The sequence below is a fragment of the Salvelinus alpinus genome, chromosome 19 (assembly GCF_045679555.1).
Source record: "Salvelinus alpinus chromosome 19, SLU_Salpinus.1, whole genome shotgun sequence".
Taxonomy (NCBI): Eukaryota; Metazoa; Chordata; class Actinopteri; order Salmoniformes; family Salmonidae; genus Salvelinus; species Salvelinus alpinus.
This window is the reverse complement of record NC_092104.1, coordinates 20371094-20395093: the sequence shown is the minus strand read 5'-3', so window position 1 is coordinate 20395093 and position 24000 is coordinate 20371094. Positions and strand designations below refer to the sequence as shown.

At 46.8% G+C, this 24000-nt stretch overlaps 1 protein-coding gene across 1 annotated transcript in view; it reads right to left on the bottom strand.

Moving 5' to 3' along the window:
- Positions 1-24000, bottom strand: part of LOC139545107 (A disintegrin and metalloproteinase with thrombospondin motifs 12-like) — a 59995-nt gene that overhangs the window by 25523 nt on the left and 10472 nt on the right. Inside the window, exons 3-15 of the mRNA XM_071352511.1 lie at positions 13976-14159; positions 13658-13787; positions 13326-13419; positions 12993-13076; positions 12532-12656; positions 12199-12348; positions 11967-12110; positions 11583-11727; positions 11141-11233; positions 10864-11009; positions 10594-10763; positions 10065-10198; positions 9343-9463 (exon numbers count right to left, since the gene is read on the bottom strand). Of these exons, the coding sequence (XP_071208612.1) occupies positions 9343-9463; positions 10065-10198; positions 10594-10763; positions 10864-11009; positions 11141-11233; positions 11583-11727; positions 11967-12110; positions 12199-12348; positions 12532-12656; positions 12993-13076; positions 13326-13419; positions 13658-13787; positions 13976-14159 (1720 nt within the window). The remainder of the gene's footprint in view (positions 1-9342; positions 9464-10064; positions 10199-10593; positions 10764-10863; positions 11010-11140; positions 11234-11582; positions 11728-11966; positions 12111-12198; positions 12349-12531; positions 12657-12992; positions 13077-13325; positions 13420-13657; positions 13788-13975; positions 14160-24000) is intronic.

Here is a 24000-nt window from a genome sequence, read left to right as displayed (position 1 = left end):
CATTCCAAACAGAAAGCTCACTCCCTTCTCCCAGTCCTAGATGACTTGTCCTATCATATTTAAAGGCACCATGCAGCCGAGTGAAATCAGTCAAACATGGTACTGTAATGGATCTTCCTACTAACTGCCACCAGTTCCAAATGGATCCCCATTCTCTCGAGTCTAGAACTGTCTGGGGTAGAGTCTAGAACTGTCTGGGGTAGAGTCTAGAACTGTCTGGGGTAGAGTCTAGAACTGTCTGGGGTAGAGTCTAGAACTGTCTGGGGTAGAGTCTAGAACTGTCTGGGGTAGAGTCTAGAACTGTCTGGGGTAGAGTCTAGAACTGTCTGGGGTAGAGTCTAGAACTGTCTGGGGTAGAGTCTAGAACTGTCTGGGGTAGAGTCTAGAACTGTCTGGGGTAGAGTCTGGAACTGTCTGGGGTAGAGTCTAGAACTGTCTGGGGTAGAGTCTAGAACTGTCTGGGGGTAGAGTCTAGAACTGTCTGGGGGTAGAGTCTAGAACTGTCTGGGGGTAGAGTCTAGAACTGTCTGGGGGTAGAGTCTAGAACTGTCTGGGGGTAGAGTCTAGAACTGTCTGGGGTAGGGTCTAGAGGATAGCATGGTCTGGGGTTAGGGTCTAGGGGATAGAATGGTTTGGGGGTAGGGTCTAGGGGATAGAATGGTTTGGGGGTAGGGTCTAAGGGCTAGACTTGTCTAGGAGCTATAACGGTCTGGGGGTAGGGTCTAGGGGCTATAACTGTCTGGGGGTAGGGTCTAGGGTCTAGAATGGTCTGGGGGTAGGGTCTAGGGTCTAGAATGGTCTGGGGGTAGGGTCTAGGGTCTAGAATGGTCTGGGGGTAGGGTATAGGGTCTAGAATGGTCTGGGGGTAGGGTCTATGGGCTATAACTGTCTGGGGGTAGGGTCTAGAGGCTAGAACTGTCTGGGGGTAGGGTCTAGGGGCTATAACTGTCTGGGGGTAGGGTCTAGGGTCTAGAATGGTCTGGGGGTAGGGTCTAGGGTCTAGAATGGTCTGGGGGTAGGGTCTAGGGTCTAGAATGGTCTGGGGGTAGGGTCTAGGGGCTATAACTGTCTGAGGGTAGGGTATAGGGTCTAGAATGGTCTGGGGGTAGGGTCTAGAGGCTAGAACTGTCTGTGGGTAGGGTCTAGAGGCTAGAACTGTCTGTGGGTAGGGTCTAGGGTCTAGAATGGTCTGGGGGTAGGGTCTAGGGTTTAGAATGGTCTGGGGGTAGGGTCTAGGGTCTAGAATGGTCTGGGGGTAGGGTCTGGAGGCTAGAACTGTCTGTGGGTAGGGTCTAGGGTCTAGAATGGTCTGGGGGTAGGGTCTAGGGTTTAGAATGGTCTGGGGGTAGGGTCTAGGGTCTAGAATGGTCTGGGGGTAGGGTCTGGAGGCTAGAACTGTCTGTGGGTAGGGTCTAGGGTCTAGAATGGTCTGGGGGTCGGGTTTATGGGCTATAACTGTCTGGGGGTAGGGTCTAGGGTCTAGAATGGTCTGGGGGTAGGGTCTAGGGTCTAAAATGGTCTGGGGGTAGGGTCTAGGGGCTATAACTGTCTGGGGGTAGGGTCTAGGGGCTAGAATGGTCTGGGGGTAGGGTCTATGGTCTAGAATGGTCTGGGGGTAGGGTATAGGGGCTAGAATGGTCTGGGGTTAGGGTATAGGGGCTAGAATGGTCTGGGGTTAGGATCTAGGGTCTAGAATGGTCTGGGGGTAGGTTCTAGGGGCTATAACTGTCTGGGGGTAGGGTCTAGGGACTAGAACTGTCTGGGGTAGGGTCTAGAGGATAGCATGGTCTGGGGTTAGGGTCTAGGGGCTATAACTCTCTGGGGTAGAGTCTAGGGGATAGAATGGTTTGGGGGTAGGGTCTAAGGGCTAGACTTGTCTAGGAGCTATAACGGTCTGGGGGTAGAGTCTAGGGGATAGAATGGTCTGGGGGTAGGGTCTAGGGGCTATAACTGTCTGGGGGTAGGGTCTAGGGTCTAGAATGGTCTGGGGGTAGGGTCTAGGGTCTAGAATGGTCTGGGGGTAGGGTATAGGGTCTAGAATGGTCTGGGGGTAGGGTCTATGGGCTATAACTGTCTGGGGGTAGGGTCTAGAGGCTAGAACTGTCTGTGGGTAGGGTCTAGGGGCTAGAACTGTCTGGGGGTAGGGTCTAGGGTCTAGAATGGTCTGGGGGTAGGGTCTAGGGTCTAGAATGGTCTGGGGGTAGGGTCTAGGGTCTAGAATGGTCTGGGGGTAGGGTCTAGGGGCTATAACTGTCTGAGGGTAGGGTATAGGGTCTAGAATGGTCTGGGGGTAGGGTCTATGGGCTATAACTGTCTGGGGGTAGGGTCTAGAGGCTAGGGTCTAGAATGGTCTGGGGGTAGGGTATAGGGTCTAGAATGGTCTGGGGGTAGGGTCTATGGGCTATAACTGTCTGGGGGTAGGGTCTAGAGGCTAGAACTGTCTGTGGGTAGGGTCTAGGGGCTAGAACTGTCTGGGGGTAGGGTCTAGGGTCTAGAATGGTCTGGGGGTAGGGTCTAGGGTCTAGAATGGTCTGGGGGTAGGGTCTAGGGTCTAGAATGGTCTGGGGGTAGGGTCTAGGGGCTATAACTGTCTGAGGGTAGGGTATAGGGTCTAGAATGGTCTGGGGGTAGGGTCTATGGGCTATAACTGTCTGGGGGTAGGGTCTAGAGGCTAGAACTGTCTGTGGGTAGGGTCTAGAGGCTAGAACTGTCTGTGGGTAGGGTCTAGGGTCTAGAATGGTCTGGGGGTAGGGTCTAGGGTTTAGAATGGTCTGGGGGTAGGGTCTAGGGTCTAGAATGGTCTGGGGGTAGGGTCTAGGGTCTAGAATGGTCTGGGGGTAGGGTCTGGAGGCTAGAATGGTCTGGGGGTAGGGTCTGGAGGCTAGAACTGTCTGGGGGTAGGGTCTAGGGTCTAGAATGGTCTGGGGGTCGGGTTTATGGGCTATAACTGTCTGGGGGTAGGGTCTAGGGTCTAGAATGGTCTGGGGGTAGGGTCTAGGGTCTAAAATGGTCTGGGGGTAGGGTCTAGGGGCTATAACTGTCTGGGGGTAGGGTCTAGGGGCTAGAATGGTCTGGGGGTAGGGTCTAGGGGCTAGAATGGTCTGGGGGTAGGGTCTATGGTCTAGAATGGTCTGGGGGTAGGGTATAGGGGCTAGAATGGTCTGGGGGTAGGGTATAGGGGCTAGAATGGTCTGGGGTTAGGATCTAGGGTCTAGAATGGTCTGGGGGTAGGTTCTAGGGGCTATAACTGTCTGGGGGTAGGGTCTAGGGGCTATAACTGTCTGGGGGTAGGGTCTACATATACAACCCGCACTTCCGGGTTGGAGCGAGTGGTCGCATTTCGCATTTCGCTCCGCAGGTAGTATTTCATTTCATTACAGTACAACGGTTTGACTTGTCTGATCTTAGCTAGCTACATAGCCGTCTTTGTATCAAAGATAATTGTGTAGTTTAGAGTAATTATCGTAATTACCGAGGTTAGCTAGTCAGCTATTTTCGTCCTAGTCAACACTGCTAGCTAGCCAACGTCTACCGTCTACCGAATAGCAGCACTGTTGGAGCGAGTGGTCGCATTTCGCATTACATTTCATTACAGTACAACGGTTTGACTTGTCTGATCTTAGCTAGCTACATAGCCGTCTTTGTATCAAAGATAATTGTGTAGTTTAGAGTAATTATCGTAATTACCGAGGTTAGCTAGTCAGCTATTTTCGTCCTAGTCAACACTGCTAGCTAGCCAACGTCTACCGTCTACCGAATAGCAGCACTGTAGAAACTATTACATTAGTTTCTACATTACAACGGAACGACTTGATTAGTGTAGTGTTAGCTAGCTACATAGTTGTCTTTGCTGTCTTTGTATCCAAGATAATTGTGTAGTTTAGAGTAATTGTCAAGGTTACCTAGCCAGTTACCGAGGCTACCTAGCCAGCTACACTTTCAAACTAAGTCAACAACGCAGCCACTGCTAGCTAGCCTACTCCACCAGCCAGCAGCACTGTATCATTTTAGTCAATAAGATTTTTTGCAACGTAAGTTTAACTTTCTGAACATTCGAGACGTGTAGTCCACTTGTCATTCCAATCTCCTTTGCATTAGCGTAGCCTCTTCTGTAGCCTGTCAACTACAGTGGGGAGAACAAGTATTTGATACACTGCCGATTTTGCAGGTTTTCCTACTTACAAAGCATGTGGAGGTCTGTAATTTTTATCATAGGTACACTTCAACTGTGAGAGACGGAATCTAAAACAAAAATCCAGAAAATCACATTGTATGATTTTTAAGTAATTAATTTGCATTTTATTGCATGACATAAGTATTTGATACATCAGAAAAGCAGACCTTAATATTTGGTACAGAAACCTTTGTTTGCAATTACAGAGATCATACGTTTCCTGTAGTTCTTGACCAGGTTTGCACACACTGCAGCAGGGATTTTGGCCCACTCCTCCATACAGACCTTCTCTAGATCCTTCAGGTTTCGGGGCTGTCGCTGGGCAATACGGACTTTCAGCTCCCTCCAAAGATTTTCTATTGGGTTCAGGTCTGGAGACTGGCTAGGCCACTCCAGGACCTTGAGATGCTTCTTACGGAGCCACTCCTTAGTTGCCCTGGCTGTGTGTTTCGGGTTGTTGTCATGCTGGAAGACTCAGCCACGACCCATCTTCAATGCTCTTACTGAGGGAAGGAGGTTGTTGGCCAAGATCTCGCGATACATGGCCCCATCCATCCTCCCCTCAATACGGTGAAGTCGCCCTGTCCCCTTTGCAGAAAAGCATCCCCAAAGAATGATATTTCCACCTCCATGCTTCACGGTTGGGATGGTGTTCTTGGTTGTCCTCATCCTTCTTCTTCCTCCAAACACGGCGAGTGGATTTTAGACCAAAAGGCTCTATTTTTGTCTCATCAGACCACATGACCTTCTCCCATTCCTCCTCTGGATCATCCAGATGGTCATTGGCAAACTTCAGACAGGCCTGGACATGCGCTGGCTTGAGCAGGGGGACCTTGCGTGCGCTGCAGGATTTTAATCTGTGACGGCGTAGTGTGTTACTAATGGTTTTCTTTGAGACTGTGGTCCCAGCTCTCTTCAGGTCATTGACCAGGTCCTGCCGGGTAGTTCTGGGCTGATCCCTCACCTTCCTCATGATCATTGATGCCCCACGAGGTGAGATCTTGCATGGAGCCCCAGACCGAGGGTGATTGACCGTCATCTTCAACTTCTTCCATTTTCTAATAATTGCGCCAACAGTTGTTGCCTTCTCCCCAAGCTGCTTGCCTATTGTCCTGTAGCCCATCCCAGCCTTGTGCAGGTCTACAATTTAACCCTGATGTCCTTACACAGCTCTCTGGTCTTGGCCATTGTGGAGAGGTTGGAGTCTGTTTGAGTGTGTGGACAGGTGTCTTTTATACAGGTAACGAGTTCAAACAGGTGCAGTTAATACAGGTAATGAGTGGAGAACAGGAGGGCTTCTTAAAGAAAAACTAACAGGTCTGTGAGAGCCGGAATTCTTACTGGTTGGTAGGTGATCAAATACTTATGTCATGCAATAAAATGCAAATTAATTACTTAAAAATCATACAATGTGATTTTCTGGATTTTTGTTTTAGATTCCGTCTCTCACAGTTGAAGTGTACCTATGATAAAAATTACAGACCTCTACATGCTTTGTAAGTAGGAAAACCTGCAAAATCGGCAGTGTATCAAATACTTGTTCTCCCCACTGTATGTGTCTGTCTATCCCTCTTCTCTCCTCTCTGCACAGACCATACAAACGCTTCACACCGCGTGGCCGCCGCCACTCTAACCTGGTGGTCCCAGCGCGCACGACCCACGTGGAGTTCCAGGTCTCCGGCAGCCTCTGGAACTGCCGATTTGCGGCCAACAAGGCAGAGTTCATCTCAGCCTATGCTTCCCTCCAGTCCCTCGACTTCTTGGCACTAACGGAAACATGGATTACCACAGATAACACTGCTACTCCTACTGCTCTCTCCTCGTCTGCCCACGTGTTCTCGCACACCCCGAGAGCTTCTGGTCAGCGGGGTGGTGGCACTGGGATCCTCATCTCTCCCAAGTGGACATTCTCTCTCTCTCCCCTGACCCATCTGTCTATCGCCTCCTTTGAATTCCATGCTGTCACAGTTACCAGCCCTTTCAAGCTTAACATCCTTATCATTTATCGCCCCCCAGGTTCCCTTGGAGAGTTCATCAATGAGCTTGACGCCTTGATAAGTTCCTTTCCTGAGGATGGCTCACCTCTCACAGTTCTGGGTGACATTAACCTCCCCACGTCTACCTTTGATTCATTCCTCTCTGCCTCCTTCTTTCCACTCCTCTCCTCTTTTGACCTCACCCTCTCACCCTGCCCCCCTACTCACAAGGCAGGCAATACGCTTGACCTCATCTTTACTAGATGCTGTTCTTCCACTAATCTCATTGCAACTCCCCTCCAAGTCTCCGACCACTACCTTGTATCCTTTTCCCTCTCGCTCTCATCCAACACTTCCCACACTGCCCCTACTCGGATGGTATCGCGCCGTCCCAACCTTCGCTCTCTCTCCCCCGCTACTCTCTCCTCTTCCATCCTATCATCTCTTCCCTCTGCTCAAACCTTCTCCAACTTATCTCCTGATTCTGCCTCCTCAACCCTCCTCTCCTCCCTTTCTGCATCCTTTGACTCTCTATGTCCCCTATCCTCCAGGCCGGCTCGGTCCTCCCCTCCTGCTCCGTGGCTCGACGACTCATTGCGAGCTCACAGAACAGGGCTCCGGGCAGCCGAGCGGAAATGGAGGAAAACTCGCCTCCCTGCGGACCTGGCATCCTTTCACTCCCTCCTCTCTACATTCTCCTCTTCTGTCTCTGCTGCTAAAGCCACTTTCTACCACTCTAAATTCCAAGCATCTGCCTCTAACCCTAGGAAGCTCTTTGCCACCTTCTCCTCCCTCCTGAATCCTCCTCCCCCTCCCCCCTCCTCCTCCCTCTCTGCGGATGACTTCGTCAACCATTTTGAAAAGAAGGTCGACGACATCCGATCCTCGTTTGCTAAGTCAAACGACACCGCTGGTTCTGCTCACACTGCCCTACCCTGTGCTTTGACCTCTTTCTCCCCTCTCTCTCCAGATGAAATCTCGCGTCTTGTGACGGCCGGCCGCCCAACAACCTGCCCGCTTGACCCTATCCCCTCCTCTCTTCTCCAGGCCATTTCCGGAGATCTTCTCCCTTACCTCACCTCGCTCATCAACTCATCCTTGACCGCTGGCTACGTCCCTTCCGACTTCAAGAGAGCGAGAGTTGCACCCCTGCTGAAAAAACCTACACTCGATCCCTCCGATGTCAACAACTACAGACCAGTATCCCTTCTTTCTTTTCTCTCCAAAACTCTTGAACGTGCCGTCCTTGGCCAGCTCTCCTGCTATCTCTCTCAGAATGACCTTCTTGATCCAAATCAGTCAGGTTTCAAGACTAGTCATTCAACTAAGACTGCTCTTCTCTGTGTCACGGAGGCGCTCCGCACTGCTAAAGCTAACTCTCTCTCCTCTGCTCTCATCCTTCTAGACCTATCGGCTGCCTTTGATACAGTGAACCATCAGATCCTCCTCTCCAACCTCTCCGAGTTGGGCATCTCCGGCGCGGCCCACGCTTGGATTGCGTCCTACCTGACAGGTCGCTCCTACCAGGTGGCGTGGCGAGAATCTGTCTCCGCACCACGTGCTCTCACCACTGGTGTCCCCCAGGGCTCTGTTCTAGGCCCTCTCCTATTCTCGCTATACACCAAGTCACTTGGCTCTGTCATATCCTCACATGGTCTCTCCTATCATTGCTATGCAGACGACACACAATTAATCTTCTCCTTTCCCCCCTCTGATAACCAGGTGGCGAATCGCATCTCTGCATGTCTGGCAGACATATCAGTGTGGATGACGGATCACCACCTCAAGCTGAACCTCGGCAAGACGGAGCTGCTCTTCCTCCCGGGGAAGGACTGCCCGTTCCATGATCTCGCCATCACGGTTGACAACTCCATTGTGTCCTCCTCCCAGAGTGCTAAGAACCTTGGCGTGATCCTGGACAACACCCTGTCGTTCTCAACTAACATCAAGGCGGTGACCCGTTCCTGTAGGTTCATGCTCTACAACATTCGCAGAGTACGACCCTGCCTCACACAGGAAGCGGCGCAGGTCCTAATCCAGGCACTTGTCATCTCCCGTCTGGACTACTGCAACTCGCTGTTGGCTGGGCTCCCTGCCTGTGCCATTAAACCCCTACAACTCATCCAGAACGCCGCAGCCCGTCTGGTGTTCAACCTTCCCAAGTTCTCTCACGTCACCCCGCTCCTCCGCTCTCTCCACTGGCTTCCAGTTGAAGCTCGCATCCGCTACAAGACCATGGTGCTTGCCTACGGAGCTGTGAGGGGAACGGCACCTCCGTACCTTCAGGCTCTGATCAGGCCCTACACCCAAACAAGGGCACTGCGTTCATCCACCTCTGGCCTGCTCGCCTCCCTACCTCTGAGGAAGTACAGCTCCCGCTCAGCCCAGTCAAAACTGTTCGCTGCTCTGGCACCCCAATGGTGGAACAAACTCCCCCACGACGCCAGGTCAGCGGAGTCAATCACCACCTTCCGGAAACACCTGAAACACCACCTCTTTAAGGAATACCTAGGATAGGATAAAGTAATCCTTCTAACCCCCCCCCCCCCCCCCCCTTAAAAGAGTTAGATGCACTATTGTAAAGTGGTTGTTCCACTGGATATCATAAGGTGAATGCACCAACTTGTAAGTCGCTCTGGATAAGAGCGTCTGCTAAATGACTTAAATGTAAATGTAGGGGCTATAACTGTCTGGGGGTAGAGTCTAGGGGCTATAACTGTCTGGGGGTAGGGTCTAGGGGCTATAACTGTCTGGGGGTAGGGTCTAGGGGTCAGTTGGGGTTTGGGCCCTCCAAGTACTTTCCTGTTCTGTACTTTGACAACTGCTGATGTTAAAAGGTCTCTTTCTCTCTGGCTGTGAGATCGCTGAGTTCACTAGTGAGTCATTCTTGCAAAAACACAGTTGTACTGAAGTCCGACAGTCAGATATAGCAAAGAGAGCAAGACAAGTAGCTGTGTACCCACACACACACACACACACACACATGAACACAAATATGCGGTCTGCAGCCAAAGACAACAGGACAAATAGCTGTATACTCCCATACAGAGCGATGCCATGACAACTACATGGGAACAACACAATTACATAATCCTTTAGCCAGTGAGATAAAACATTGTCGGAGATGTTTTGGGGGTTCTGAGAGGAGATGAGACTATAGGAAGATATTTATGGAGGGGAGAGGAGACTCACCGAAGCCATCCCCGCCATCAAACGTCATCTGGACAGTCTCACAGGATGAACCATCGCCCAGACACACTCCACACTGATCCTCTAAAGCGTTAGAGTCTATACCATAGTCACAGCCCACCTCCTACAGACACAACACACAGGTCAAAATTAGTTTACACACACACACACACACACACACACAAATAGAGTCACAAGGCCCCCCCCAGAACCAACATAAGGTAAATATACAAGATAATCAGATCAGAGATACACAGAGACACACAGAGACACACAGAGACACACAGAGACACAGAGACACAGAGAGATACACAGAGAGACACAGAGAGACACAGAGAGACACAGAGAGACACAGAGCTACACAGATATACACAGATATACACAGAGAGACACAGAGCTACACAGATCTACACAGAGATAGACAGAGATAGACAGAGATAGACAGAGGAGAAAACAAACAGATTCCCTCTCTCTATCTTAACTCCAACAGGCAGAGCTTATATCTTAGATTCATCTTAGGCCACATGCTCTTTCCTCGCAGAGACATGACTAATACTGACTTCCTCCCTCCCTCCCTCCCTCCCTCCCTCTCTCTCTCTCTCTTTACCTCCCTCCATCCCTCCCTCCCCCCCCTCTCTCTCTACCTCCTCTCTCTCTGTCTATCTCCCCCCCCCCTCTCTCTACCTCCCTCCCTCCCCCTCCTCTCTCTTGCTCTCTCTCTCTACCTTACACACTCCATTGACACAGATGCTTCTGGAGTTGTTGTTCATGAAGCAGGGAGTTCCGTCTGTCACAGCATCCAGCATCTTCTCAGAGAAATGTTCACGCACTGGACGACAGTGAAGCTCGCAAGGACTCGCTGGGAACCCAGGGAAGAGATGGAACCAGAGATGGAGGGGGGATGAGAGTGGGAGAGGGTCAATAAATGAGGGGACAATAATACAAGTATTGAAAAGTGTAATTTCCTATAGAGTTTTGGAGAAGTATAAGAAGTGTGTGTGTGTGTGTGTGTGTGTGTGTGTGGCACCTTAATTAGGGAGGATGGGCTCATGATAATGGCTGGAACAGAATCAATGGAATGGCATCGATCCCATCAAACACATGGTTTCCATGTGTTTGAAACCATTCCATTCACTCCATTCCAACCATTATCATGAGCCGTCCTCCCCTCAGCAGCCTCCTGTGCCGTATCGGTGTGTTCACTGTGGTATGTGTGTGTATGTGTGGATTTGTGTGTGTGGTTTTTGCTCTTACATGGTCTGGCCACAGGGACCCATTCGTACAGTTCGTTCTGGTAGGGTACCGTGTCAAATTCACTACACAGCATCTCTCTGAAGGTAGGTTTGGCCTTTTGACATGGTTTGGTGTTACAGATACGGTAACGCCTCCTCTCACCAGTACAGTACCTCCCACCAAACTCTGGTCTGAAGGAAACAAAGGACCATACATTTTACTCAAAGATGGAACAAGGGGAGGTGAAAGAAGGCGAGGAGAGGGTGAGACAGATGTGGGGTCAGTTCTTACTTGGGGTGGTTACACTCCCTGTCAGCAGACTGCACCCCGGCTCCACAGGTCCTGGAACAGTGAGACCAGCTACTCCACTGTCCCCAGTTCCCATTCACTATATCTGGTAGCTTCCCTACGATCACACACTCCCCCGAGATACACCACTGATAGAGAGAACACACACACGGACACACACACATGAGTGAGAACATACTACACATCATCGCAAAGTTGCCAGTGAAACAGTGCACCACAACACCACAAACACACGTACACAAACACAGCCCCAACCTACCTTCTCAGGGCCACAGCGAGTACCATCTATGGGGGAGTCCAGTTTAGAGCGACAGGACCCATTCACTGAACACCACAGGATCTGGCACACATTCTAGGAGGAAACAAACCCAGGCTAAGTAAGTGTCCATCCAGATTCGTGTGTTGTTGTTGTGGTGTGTATGTGTGTGTGTGTGTGAGTGTGTGTGGGTCCGCGTACCTGCGTGTGCGTGCGTATGTGTAAGTGGCAGGTAGCCTAGCGGTTACAGCGTTTGGCCAGTAAGCGAAAGGTCACAGGTTTGAATACCCAAGGTGAAAAATCTGCCGATGTGCTCTTGAGCAAGGCACTTAACCATAATTTGATCCAGGGGTGCTGTACTCATATGGCTGACCCTGTAAAACAACACATCTCTGCACATATCTGGTGTATGTGACAACATATTTTATTTCTATGCTTTACTCACATCGATCTCGTGACAGTAGGTGGCATTGGGGCCGTACTGTAGTTGGCATTGGTGCTGTGTGGTGTAGCGAATCCCGAGACGGGCCAGTGGGGTGGTCAGATCCTTCTTTGAGGGACGGTCGTCCAGACAGAAGCCCCAACCACGACTAGGGGGGAGAGATAATCACCTCGATCATGTGAGAGAGAGAGAGAGAGAGAGAGAGAGAGAGAGAGAGAGAGAGAGAGAGAGAGAGAGAGAGAGAGAGAGAGAGAGAGAGAGAGAGAGAGAGAGAGAGAGAGAGAGAGAGAGAGAGAGAGAGAGAGAGAGAGAGAGAGAGAGAGAGAGAGAGAGAGAGAGAGAGAGAGAGAGAGAGAGAGAGAGAGAGAGAGAGAGAGAGAGACTCACTCTAGGAAGCGTGTGATGTAGTCTTTGGAACAGGAAGACCAGGTAAGTGGGGAGGTGTCGTACATCAGCTGTCTGGACATGATGAAGGGGTGTCTGCCCTCCAGCTCACAGTCATTCCCCTGGCCATCATGGTGGATCCCAAAGCTGAGGAAAACAAAGATGAGATGGTCCTTTTGGATTTCATCTATTAAGAAGAAATTGGTAACACACACACACACACACAGCTACTAACCTGTGTCCCAGCTCGTGTGCGATGGTGAAGGCTACAGGTAATCCTGAGTCTTCGTTGATGTTGCAGCTGCGGTGAGGCTGGCACATCCCTGACAGGTGGGACAGACCAAGGGTCTCACATGGCTGATTCAGCCCTGCACAAATGTCCTTCCTGTTGATAAAACACACACACACACACACACACACACACACACACACACACACACACACACACACACACACACACACACACACACACACACACACAGGGACCTCAGTATCATCATATACACAATCCACAGTGGTTAAGTGTAGGAATGTGGGTGTTCAGGAGTGTGTATGGCTGCGTTCTTGCCTGGTGACCAGCACGGCCACGTCATGATGAGCAGGATGTGTGTCACTCTGTGGGTTGAGGTTCTTCTGCCAGGCACAGAAACTGGCCAGACTGGTGTCTGCATGGTGGACGATCTTCAGCCCTTTCTGCAGTAGACACCATGAACATTACCATCACAGAGGCACAGATAAAGGCAACGAAACACATGGTCTGGAGGCTTGGATGTTACCGTTGTTTTGATATTGTGCATTACTCTTATATGAGCTCTGACAATGCTAGAAGTAAGGAGAGTAAGGGTCTGTATCACTACCCCAGGAGATGTGTTTCAAAGTTAATATTCATAGAGGTCTCATTTGTATTTCTGGTGCTCCCATACTCTTTATTCCGTCTGACCTTTTCAGGTTGGGAAGAACACCAGTGCTACTAATGAAAAAGTCAATTAAGAGCCCTGATCACAGTGTCTGTGTCAACGTGTTGATTACCTCCTCTCCCTGCAGGAGGATCAGACGGACCAGGATGATGTGGATGGCATTCCCTATACTGGCATCGTGGAAGATCCCTGCCACCTGACACACACACACACACACCCACGCACGCACACACACGCACAGACACACACGCACGCACGCACGCACAAACACACACACACACACACACACACACACACACACACACACACACACACACACACACACACACACACACACACATAAGCTATCACTGGAGCACCACACTGCTGTCATGACGTGTCACTGTTACTGTGTCTGTCTGGTGTGGACAGAGGGCTCAGGTAAAGCCTGATCCTCCCTACTCACCATGTTCATGATGGTGAAGACGTAAGACTCTACATTGTCACTGCCGTGGTATTCAATCAGTTTAGAGTCTGCCACCACCATGGTCTCTACCCACCTTCACACAGGAGTGAGAAACACAATGAAGAATGAGAGGTACATTTCGGTGATAGGCAATGATGTCGGAAAATAAAGAGATTCCAAGAATGATAAATATTCAAAGAATTCCAGGAAAAATCCAGACTCTGGCCCAGTCTTTCCTATGGAATAAAACTTTCCAATCGAATTGTGAACTCTTTCATTCTACCCGCCTATTTATACCAGCCACCTATAGTAGGGGAAACACTGCTGTGTACCTCTCTCTGCTGACGGAGCGTTGGGAGCGATGCTGAGCCGTCTCCTCCTCTTTCTCCCTATCCTCCTCCTGCTGCTCCCTCGCCCAGTCCTCCCTTTCTCTTTCCACCACTAGGGAATCACGTGCCGCATCTTTAGGACAGACAACACAGAGATCAACGCTCAACACACGAGACTAGAGGAGAAATAGGACCTGGAACATTCCTCATGCTCAAACAAAAAAATACATTTACAAAACGCAAAGCAATCTAACAAAACAAAATATCTTAAATTATATTAAACAAAATCTATGGAATTGTGTTCTATTTTATTCTACTAACCTTTGACCCCACAGGGGCTCGGTGTGTCCAGGGCCTCAGAGCTGCGTTTGTGTCTTTGCATTGTCGTTGTAATGCTGGGGTAGACCACATGGGGCTCTGGTCCCTCCCCCTCCACAGCACCATCAGTTGTCCCCTGGGCTGGTTCAATGAAGTGTGGTCCCTCAGGCAAGGTAAACAAACCTTTCTGTGGGGGAAACACACACACTGTACTGTATGTGTACACACGTGTGTTTGTGTGTGTGCTGCATTTGTGTGTTTGTGTGTGTGTGTGTGTCAAGCCCTATCTGTGGGATATAGACATAGAACCAATCCATCCATCTCGCAGTATGCAACATATTGTAACTTGTTATGACTAAAATGGAAAATGTGAGTCACAATGGAACATAACTCTGATGTACAATTTCTGAGCTGTGAAAATGTCAGTAGGGTAGCTAGTGCTGTTTACGTGTTGTGTGAGGTACCTTACTAAAAGCCTGCAGTTAAAGGTCCAATGCAGCCATTTTTATCTCAATATCAAATAATTTCTGGGTAACAATTAAGTACCTTACTGTGATTAAAATGGTCAAAAAGAAACAAAAATAGCTTCCTAACAAAGAGCAATTTCTCAAGCAAGGATTTTGCAAGAACTATCTGGGAGTGGTCGGAGTAGGGAGGGGAAAACGGAAAACTAGCTGTTATTGGCAGAGAGGTTTGGAACTCTCATTCGTATTGGTCTATTAACCAATTTATGTCACCAGGCCGGCCAGAACTCCATCCCACCAAAACAGGATGACATTTCAGGCAGTCTTTTCAAACAGCTCTTACACTAAAAGGCCATTATCATAATTTTCACAATTTCACAATATTATTCCAACCCCAGTGTGGAAATATACAGTGGGGAGAACAAGTATTTGATACACTGCCGATTTTGAAGGTTTTCCTACTTACAAAGCATGTAGAGGTCTGTAATATTTATCATAGGTACACTTCAACTGTGAGAGACGGAATCTAAAACAAAAATCCAGAAAATCACATTGTATGATTTTTAAGTAATTAATTTGCATTTTATTGCATGACATAAGTATTTGATACATCAGAAAAGCAGAACTTAATATTTGGTACAGAAACCTTTGTTTGCAATTACAGAGATCATACGTTTCCTGGAGTTCTTGACCAGGTTTGCACACACTGCAGCAGGGATTTTGTCCCACTCCTCCATACAGACCTTCTCCAGATCCTTCAGGTTTCAGGGCTGTCGCTGGGCAATACGGACTTTCAGCGCCCTCCAAAGATTTTCTATTGGGTTCAGGTCTGGAGACTGGCTAGGCCACTCCAGGACCTTGAGATGCTTCTTACGGAGCCACTCCTTAGTTTCCCTGGCTGTGTGTTTCGGGTCGTTGTCATGCTGGAAGACCCAGCCACGACCCATCTTCAATGCTCTTACTGAGGGAAGGAGGTTGTTGGCCAAGATCTCGCGATACATGGCCCCATCCATCCTCCCCTCAATACGGTGCAGTCGTCCTGTCCCCTTTGCAGAAAAGCATCCCCAAAGAATGATGTTTCCACCTCCATGCTTCACGGTTGGGATGGTGTTCTTGGGGTTGTACTCATCCTTCTTCTTCCTCCAAACACGTCGAGTGGAGTTTAGACCAAAAAGCTCAATTTTTGTCTCATCAGACCACATGACCTTCTCCCATTCTTCCTCTGGATCATCCAGATGGTCATTGGCAAACTTCAGACGGTCCTGGACATGCCCTGGCTTGAGCAGGGGGACCTTGCGTGCGCTGCAGTATTTTAATCCATGACGGCATAGTGTGTTACTAATGGTTTTCTTTGAGACTGTGGTCCCAGCTCTCTTCAGGTCATTGACCAGGTCCTGCCGTGTAGTTCTGGGCTGATCCCTCACCTTCCTCATGATCATTGATGCCCCACGAGGTGAGATCTTGCATGGAGCCCCAGACCGAGGATGATTGACCGTCATCTTGAACTTCTTCCATTTTCTAATAATTGCGCCAACAGTTGTTGCCTTCTCACCAAGCTGCTTGCCTATTGTCCTGTAGCCCATCCCAGCCTTGTGCAGGTCTACAATTTTACCCCTGATGTCCTTACACAGCTCTCTGGTCTTGGCCATTGTGGAGAGGTTGGAGTCTGTTTGATTGAGTGTGTGGACAGGTGTCTTTTATACAGGTAACGAGTTCAAACAGGTGCAGTTAATACAGGTAATGAGTGGAGAACAGGAGGGCTTCTTAAAGAAAAACTAACAGGTCTGTGAGAGCCGGAATTCTTACTGGTTGGAAGGTGATCAAATACTTATGTCTTGCAATAAAATGCAAATTAATTACTTAAAAATCATACAATGTGATTTTCTGGATTTTTGTTTTAGATTCCGTCTCTCACAGTTGAAGTGTACCTATGATAAAAATTACAGACCTCTACATGCTTTGTAAGTTGGAAAACCTGCAAAATCGGCAGTGTATCAAATACTTGTTCTCCCCACTGTACATAAAACACAGAAAAATCATGTTTTTTGACTGCACTGGGCCTTTAAGGTCAGGGCAGAGTTATTTCCTTGAGGAAGGCATGTTTCAGTGCCCTGGGACGCATTCCCTCACGCAGTGGTTCATTTATGGGACAGTGTTTGTCTCTGAAGTATGCCCTACATGTTCCTACCGGTGCAGACACGCCCCCCCCCCCCCCCCCCCCCCCCCCCCCCTCCCCTACACGCACACACACGCACACACACACACACACACACACACACACACACACACACACACACACACACACACACACACACACACACACACACACACACACACACACACACACACACACACACACACACACACACACACACACTCTCTCTCTCTCTCTCTCTCTCTCTCTCTCTCTCTCTCTCTCTCTCTCTCTGCAGGGCTATTCGTCTGGGTGATTATTCAGTTATCTGCAGGGAGAGTGCAACGTGTGTGTGCAGTGTTTCCGCTGCTGCAAAATCTTGGCAGCCACTGCAAAATAATTGTTTCTTTTTTTGGGGTTGGTAAAGCTATTTCAGTGTAAACTTAAACGACTAAAACCATATATAAAGTATGTAGAAAAGATAATGGAGCTGTATATTTTTAAATAAGATCATCTTTGAGAACTAACTATCACCAAAATAAAAACTAGATTCTAAAATTCCAGAAACGTCATGGCATGAGGCCCCCATTGATTTTGTTATAATGTTTGAGACACTCAGATAGCATAAGTACAAGGCATACACCATGGCAACATTTGTAGAATTTAAGGCAATCAAAATGTGTATAATTGCAGGAAATGAGCTTTAAAATAAGCAACATTTTGTCTCTGCGGCCAAGAGGAGGGCCTTAATTAAAAAACCCTACTGCTGAAAAGAATCCTAGGGGAAACACTGGTATGTCAAGTGTATGTATGACCTAACAAGCCCAAACTGCACCGGGGTGTGCCTCTCTCTCCATCTCTAAACCAACATGCAAAAGAGAAGAAGAGGGAGAGGGAGGAGGGGTATGTTCTCCAAGAATGAGTAAAATAAGCTGAATGTTCTTCCCAGGAGTTCTGCTCTTCACTGTTCCTGATTCGTTTTGATCCTGTTCTGTTCTAGATAAATTAGTAGCAAATCGAACCAGTGACCATTGGAGGGCAAACATTGCCATTCACTCATCCACTGAAGTTAGTGCTGTGCTGCTCTAGGGAATCCTGCAGTCTACTGCATATCTCTATCTAGAAAACCTGCTGTTCTCTCCAGCCAAGTTGATGAAGTAGTCTCAAGAGAGTAGGGGTGGGCTTCTAGTTGCTGTGTGCTAAGTGTAAAACACTTCAAGGAAAACTCCACCCAAAAACTATATTTTGGTATTTGTTTCATTCGTCCATTGCTGTCATAGTCCCAAAATGTTTTGCTTGTCAGCAATCAAGTTTTCAAGATATGTAACTTTCAACAACAAAAAAATCATTCCCGTGTGATGCATATGCTGGGTCAATTAAGGTGCCACCAGCCGCCTGTGCTCCATATCTGTCTGGGTTATGGACTGGAGGCTGTTTCCTCTACATGTTTTCCTCAATCAGTTATGATTTCTGTCCCAAAAGACAAAACCAGGTGGATGGTTGCAGATCAGATCCCCCAGTAAGGAATGTAAGTAAGAGAGAGGCCCATTCAAACATTCAGCCTGACTCAGCAGGGATCTGCATATAGAATACAGATACAGAGTCCCTGTAGGGATCAATGCACATTCCTACCTGTAATCCTTAAACTACCGTCCACAAGCTGACAAGGTGTCCTATTACACCAATAACATTCAACGACATAGAACATGAAAGGATGAACAAAAAAGTTTGTTCCTCATTCAAAGTGCATTTAATGTACTTTCAGAGAACCTAAGGAAACAAACATGGATATTGAGAAAAAACAAACAAAGAGCTCTACTCAGAACGACCAAAACCAATTAGGACAGAATGGGCTCAGATTTTTACAAAGGCCTTTGTGGTGCATTCTAAATCCCCTAAATTCTGCCAACAGACCCAGCCTGCCTTCTCTAAGCCTCACTATTTCCTCCTCCTCCTTCTCCTCCTCCTCCTCCTCCTTCTCACCTGTGGGTATCTGAGAAGAAGTGTGTTTGAGTGTGAGGTGCCAGCCAGAGCGAGGGTAGGCTGTAATAACATAGGTCTCTGTGTGTGTGTGTGTGTGTGTGTGTGTGTGTGTGTGTGTGTGTGTGTGTGTGTGTGTGTGTGTGTGTGTGTGTGTGTGTGTGTGTGTGTGTGTGTGTGTGTGTGTGTGTGTGTGTGTGTGTGTGTGTGTGTGTGTGTGCGTGTGTGTGTTAAATACAGAAGCCATGTGGAACTGCTTTAGCTCTGTTTACTGCTTCTGCTGGACTTTGGATTGCAGGCCAAAAGGGTTTGGGGTAAGTTGCCTCCTGTCTGTTGTAACACAGAGTGAGTCTGTGGCCTTCCACTCCTTACTGGGGCACATGGGGAGGGGAGGTGGGGACTGTGTGATGAGGGATCACACAACAGCTCACCATAATGATTCCAACCACGAACACAAACAGACCAAAAAATTACATTTTAAGAGTACTTTAATGACATCTGCTCTCTTTTGCACAAATGCAGAAGATAAGAAGTTGGACTACAGGCAGAGTCATTTTCAAGGTCTTGTCAAATTATTATGTGAGTGGGATCTTTACATGGCTTCAGAGGTATCATTATTTTCCATCAGGACAGCGTGAGGAGATATGCATTTCACAAAAGATAATGTCCTGAAATAATGGCACTGAATGTTCAACTACTCATTCCTTGTAGTGCCTTGGGGCAACCAACTCCTCCATTGAAAAAGCGTTGGGTTTGGTTTGACTGCAGCGCTTGAAAACAGAAACAAAGAAGAAATGGGACCACTGTACCATCCAAAAATTACAACGTCCCGTGACATTATTATGGAATACAACTTGTGCATTTTATATGAGAACATCATCAACTGCTAGTCCTTTCAAATCTTTGCACACCAAATCCAGCTCACCAGAGATAGTGCTGTACATTATCATGATTGGTAGTATTGTCTTTATCCTTTCTGTTTGGATCAAATCAAATCAAGTTTATTTTATATAGCCCTTCGTACATCAGCTAATATCTCGAAGTGCTGTACAGGATGAGCCCATTTCACCTTATCTGGTCTTTATTTACTCTCCCAGGAGTGTGCTGGAATCAGAGGTTGCAGGGTGTTCGCTTGGTAACAGTAACCACGCTGTGGCTTATTGCATTCCAGAGGCATGCCCGTGTGCTGTCGCCTGGGCTTACTCCCACTCCATGCCAAGCTACAGATGTAGCATCTTAATTTGAGCCAGTTTGCTGCAGCAGGAAAATAATCCAAAGGCAACAGGAAATGTGAATCAAAATGTGGATTATAAATCATGGATATTTTTGTAGGGGTTGATCAATTTTTCGTAAGGGAAAATCAAGCTGGAAATTTCAAAGTGGAAATTACAAAATGCAGCAGCCTTTTTAAACCTCAAATGTACTACAAGTTAAAAATGTCCTACAACCGGGTGATCAAATGAAGATCCTACATCTGTACACATCAACCCTCAAAACCAGGACAACCAATGAGTGAGAGAAAAACCAGGCCTTGTCCTACTGTCGGTCAAGGCAGGTTTATAGGGCTATTTTCTAGGCAGTTGTGTTATGCAAACATAGAGTAGGGTGATGTGTTTTACCATGATGGAATTGTTCACAATGACAACCATGAAGGCCCATCATTTCATACTTGGAAAGAGTGCCTCTACTGCCTGTGTGTCTCTGGAGTCAGTGACATGGCCTCTCCTGCAGCTTGGATCTGGCAGTGTTTCCCTCCCACAGCTGGCTGCCTGTGGTCTGGTCATTTACGTTCCTCCCTCCTTACTGAGGAACACTACACTCTTAGAAAAAAAGCTGCTATTTAGAACCTAAAGGGGTCTTCGGCTGTCCCTTTAATGCAGCATTTCTCAACTGGTGGGTCGCGACCCAAAAGATTTTCTGAGGGTGTCTGAGTAAAACTAAAATAGATATAATTATGTAGAAATACTCCAGTCTGAACTTAAACGGGTTAAACCAGGTAGAACATGTGTAGAAATTATAATGAACATACATTTGTAAATAATTTAATCTCTGAACAATTTTACTTCAATCACGGTATTTTCAATATAGAGCTATTAGCAGCGCTATTTTGGTAGATTTTTTGGTCTCAAACCAGTGAATTTATTAACATTCTTCATCGAGAATAGGGGCAAAAATGTATTATTGACAATGAAAGAGGTGGGAATGTTATTCCCTTGTCATACAATTGCTACAATTATTATCGATATAGCATTAAAAATAGTTTTCCAGATTTTATTTTGCTGATTCCTTTTCGTGATGTGAATATTGGGTTGCAGCAGGGACAACCTGGTTCAATGTGGGTCACGAGGCAAAACCATTTGAGAACCACTGCTTTAAATAACCCTTTTTGGTTCTACATGGAACCTAAAAGGGTTCCATCTGGAAGCAAAAAGGGTTATCCTAAGGGTACAGCCGCAGAACCCTTTTGGAACCCTTTCTTCTAGGAGTGTATAGTAGATTGGTCCTATGGTCATATCCTCCCTTACTGGGAGGATTAGTGCAATGGTGGGTTGGGACCCCTCAGTTGTGGCTGAAGACTGGGTGTAGAAAATGACGAAAGTTGCACACACTATATTACTGGTCCAGTCACGTAAAAAAAAAAGTAATAAAATTACATTTATGATCCGTTAGTCTGGACACTGTTAATGTTGTGGTTGTGCATCTTCAGCTCATACTCTAATGCTTTGGGTAAAGCTTTTACGGTACAGATGTATGATCTTAATTTGATCACCCTGTTGCAGGAGAACATTCGGAAATGTAAAACTTTTAGTGTGTTTGGGTTTCAAAAGGCTTTCTGAAGATTGCAATTTCCACCTTTTTTTTACTTCATTTTCCTTTACGAATGTAATCAACCACTTCAAAAACGTCCATTAATTATAATCCAGATAATAATTAAAATGTCCTCTTATTGCAGGATTATTTTAAGATCCTAGATACAGAACCAGTCAAAGGTTTGGACACACCTACTCATTCAAAGGTTTTTCTTTATTTTGTACTATTTTCTACATTTCAGAATAATAGTGAAGACATCAAAACAAATCATAATATATTTTATAGACTGCACTTGAAGAAACTTTAAAAGTTCTTGAAATTTTCCGTATTGACTGACCTTCATGTCTTAAAGTAATGACGGACTGTTGTTTCTCTTTGCTTATTTGAGCTTTTCTTGACATAATATGGACTTGGTCTTTTACCAAATAGGGCTATTTCTGTATACCATCCCTACCTTGTCACAACACAACTGATTGGCTCAAACGCATTAAGAACGAAAGAAATTCCACAAATGAACTTTTAACAAGCCATACCTGTTAACTGAAATGCATTCCAGGTGACTACATGAAGCTGGATGAGAGAATACCAAGAGTGGGCAAAGCTGTCATCGAGGCAAAGGGTGGCTACTTTGAAGAATCTAAAATCAAAAATATATTTTGATTTGTTTAACACTTTTTTGGTTACTACTTGATTCCATATGTGTTATTTCATAGTTTTGAGTTCTTCAATATTATTCTACAATGTAGTCAAAATAAAGAAAAACTTTTAGGTGTGAGTAGGTGTGTCCAAACTGTTGACTGGTACTGTATGTACATTATGCTTATAGCTTTTTTGCGTGTGTACCCTGTCGGTCCACCAACAATACTGTCCCGTTGACCATTTTAGGGGGTAAGTGCCTCAGTTAATGTCACAGGAAAATATTTGGCATTGGTCCTCAGATCCTCAAAAGGTTCTACAGCTGCACCCTCGAGAGCATCCTGACAGCGTCCAAATGAGCTTCAATGCCATACAACACTCCTTCCGTGGCCTCCAACTGCTCTTAAACGCTAGTAAAACCAAATGCAAGCTTTTCAACCGTTCGCTGCCCACACCCGCCCGCCCGACTAGCATCACCACCCTGGACGGTTCCGACCTAGAATATGTGGACAACTATAAATACCTAGGTGTCTGGTTAGACTGTAAACTCTCCTTCCAGACTCATATTAAACATCTCCAATCCAAAATCAAATCTAGAATCGGCTTTCTATTTCGCAACAAAGCCTCCTTCACTCACGCCACCAAAATTACCCTAGTAAAACTGACTATCCTACCGATCCTTGGGCGATGTCATTTACAAAATAGCCTCCAACACTCTACTCAGCAAATTGGATGCAGTCTATCACAGTGCCATCCGTTTTGTCACCAAAGTCCCATAAACTACCCACCACTGCGACCTGTATGCTCTCATTGGCTGGCCCTCGCTTCATATTTGTCACCAAACCCCCTGTCTCCAGGTCATCTATAATTCTTTGCTAGGTAAAGCCTCGTCTTATCTCAGCTCACTGGTCACCATAGCAGCACCCACTCGTAGCACGCGCTCCAGCAGGTATATTTCACTGGTCACTCTCAAAGCCAATTCCTCCTTTGGCGGCCTTTCCTTCCAGTTCCCTGCTGCCAATGACTGGAACGAATTGCAAAAATTGCTGAAGCTGGAGACTCATATCTCCCTCACTAACTTTAAGAATCAGCTGTCAGAGCAGCTTACAGATCATTGCACTTGTACATAGCCCATCTGTAAATAGCCCATCCAACTACCTCATCCCCATATTGTTATATATATTTTTTCTCCTTTGCACCCCTGTATCTCTACTTGCACATTCATCTTCTGCACATCTATCACTCCAGTGTTGAATTACTAAATTGTAATTATTTCGCCACTACGGCCTATTTATTGCCTTACCTCCCTATTCTTACCTCATTTGCACACAGTGTATATAGACTTTTCTATTGTGTTATTGACTGTACGTTTGTTTATTCCATGTGCAACTCTGTGTTGTTGTTTGTGTCGCACTGCTTTGCTTTATCTTAGCCAGGTCGCAGTTGTAAATGAGAACTTAAGTTTGAGATGGGTAGGTCAGTTCAAGAATCATTTAGGAACCATTAGACAACTTCTCTGGGATATGTGGCACGGTAGCTTCCCACTTGGCCAAAAGCCAGAACAAATGTAGCGCGCCAAATTCAAATATGTTACTATAAAAATCAATCTTTCATGAAATCACACATGAAAGACACCAAATTAAAGCTACACATGTTGTGAATCCAGCCAACATGTCTGATTTCAAAAAGGATTTACGGCGAAAGCACACCAAACGATTATGTTAGCTCAGTACATAGCCACAGAAAAACACAGCCATTTTCCTAGCAAAAGATAGTAGTCACAAAAAGCAGAAATAGAGATAAAATGAATCACTAACCTTTGATGATCTTCATCAGATGACACTCATAGGACATCATGTCACACAATACATTTTAGTTTTGTTCGATAATGTGCATATTTTTATCCACAAATCTCGGTTTACATTGGCGCCATGTTCAGAAATGCAAATAACATATTTTCTGTCAAATAACAGAAATACTCATCATAAACTTTGATGAAAGAT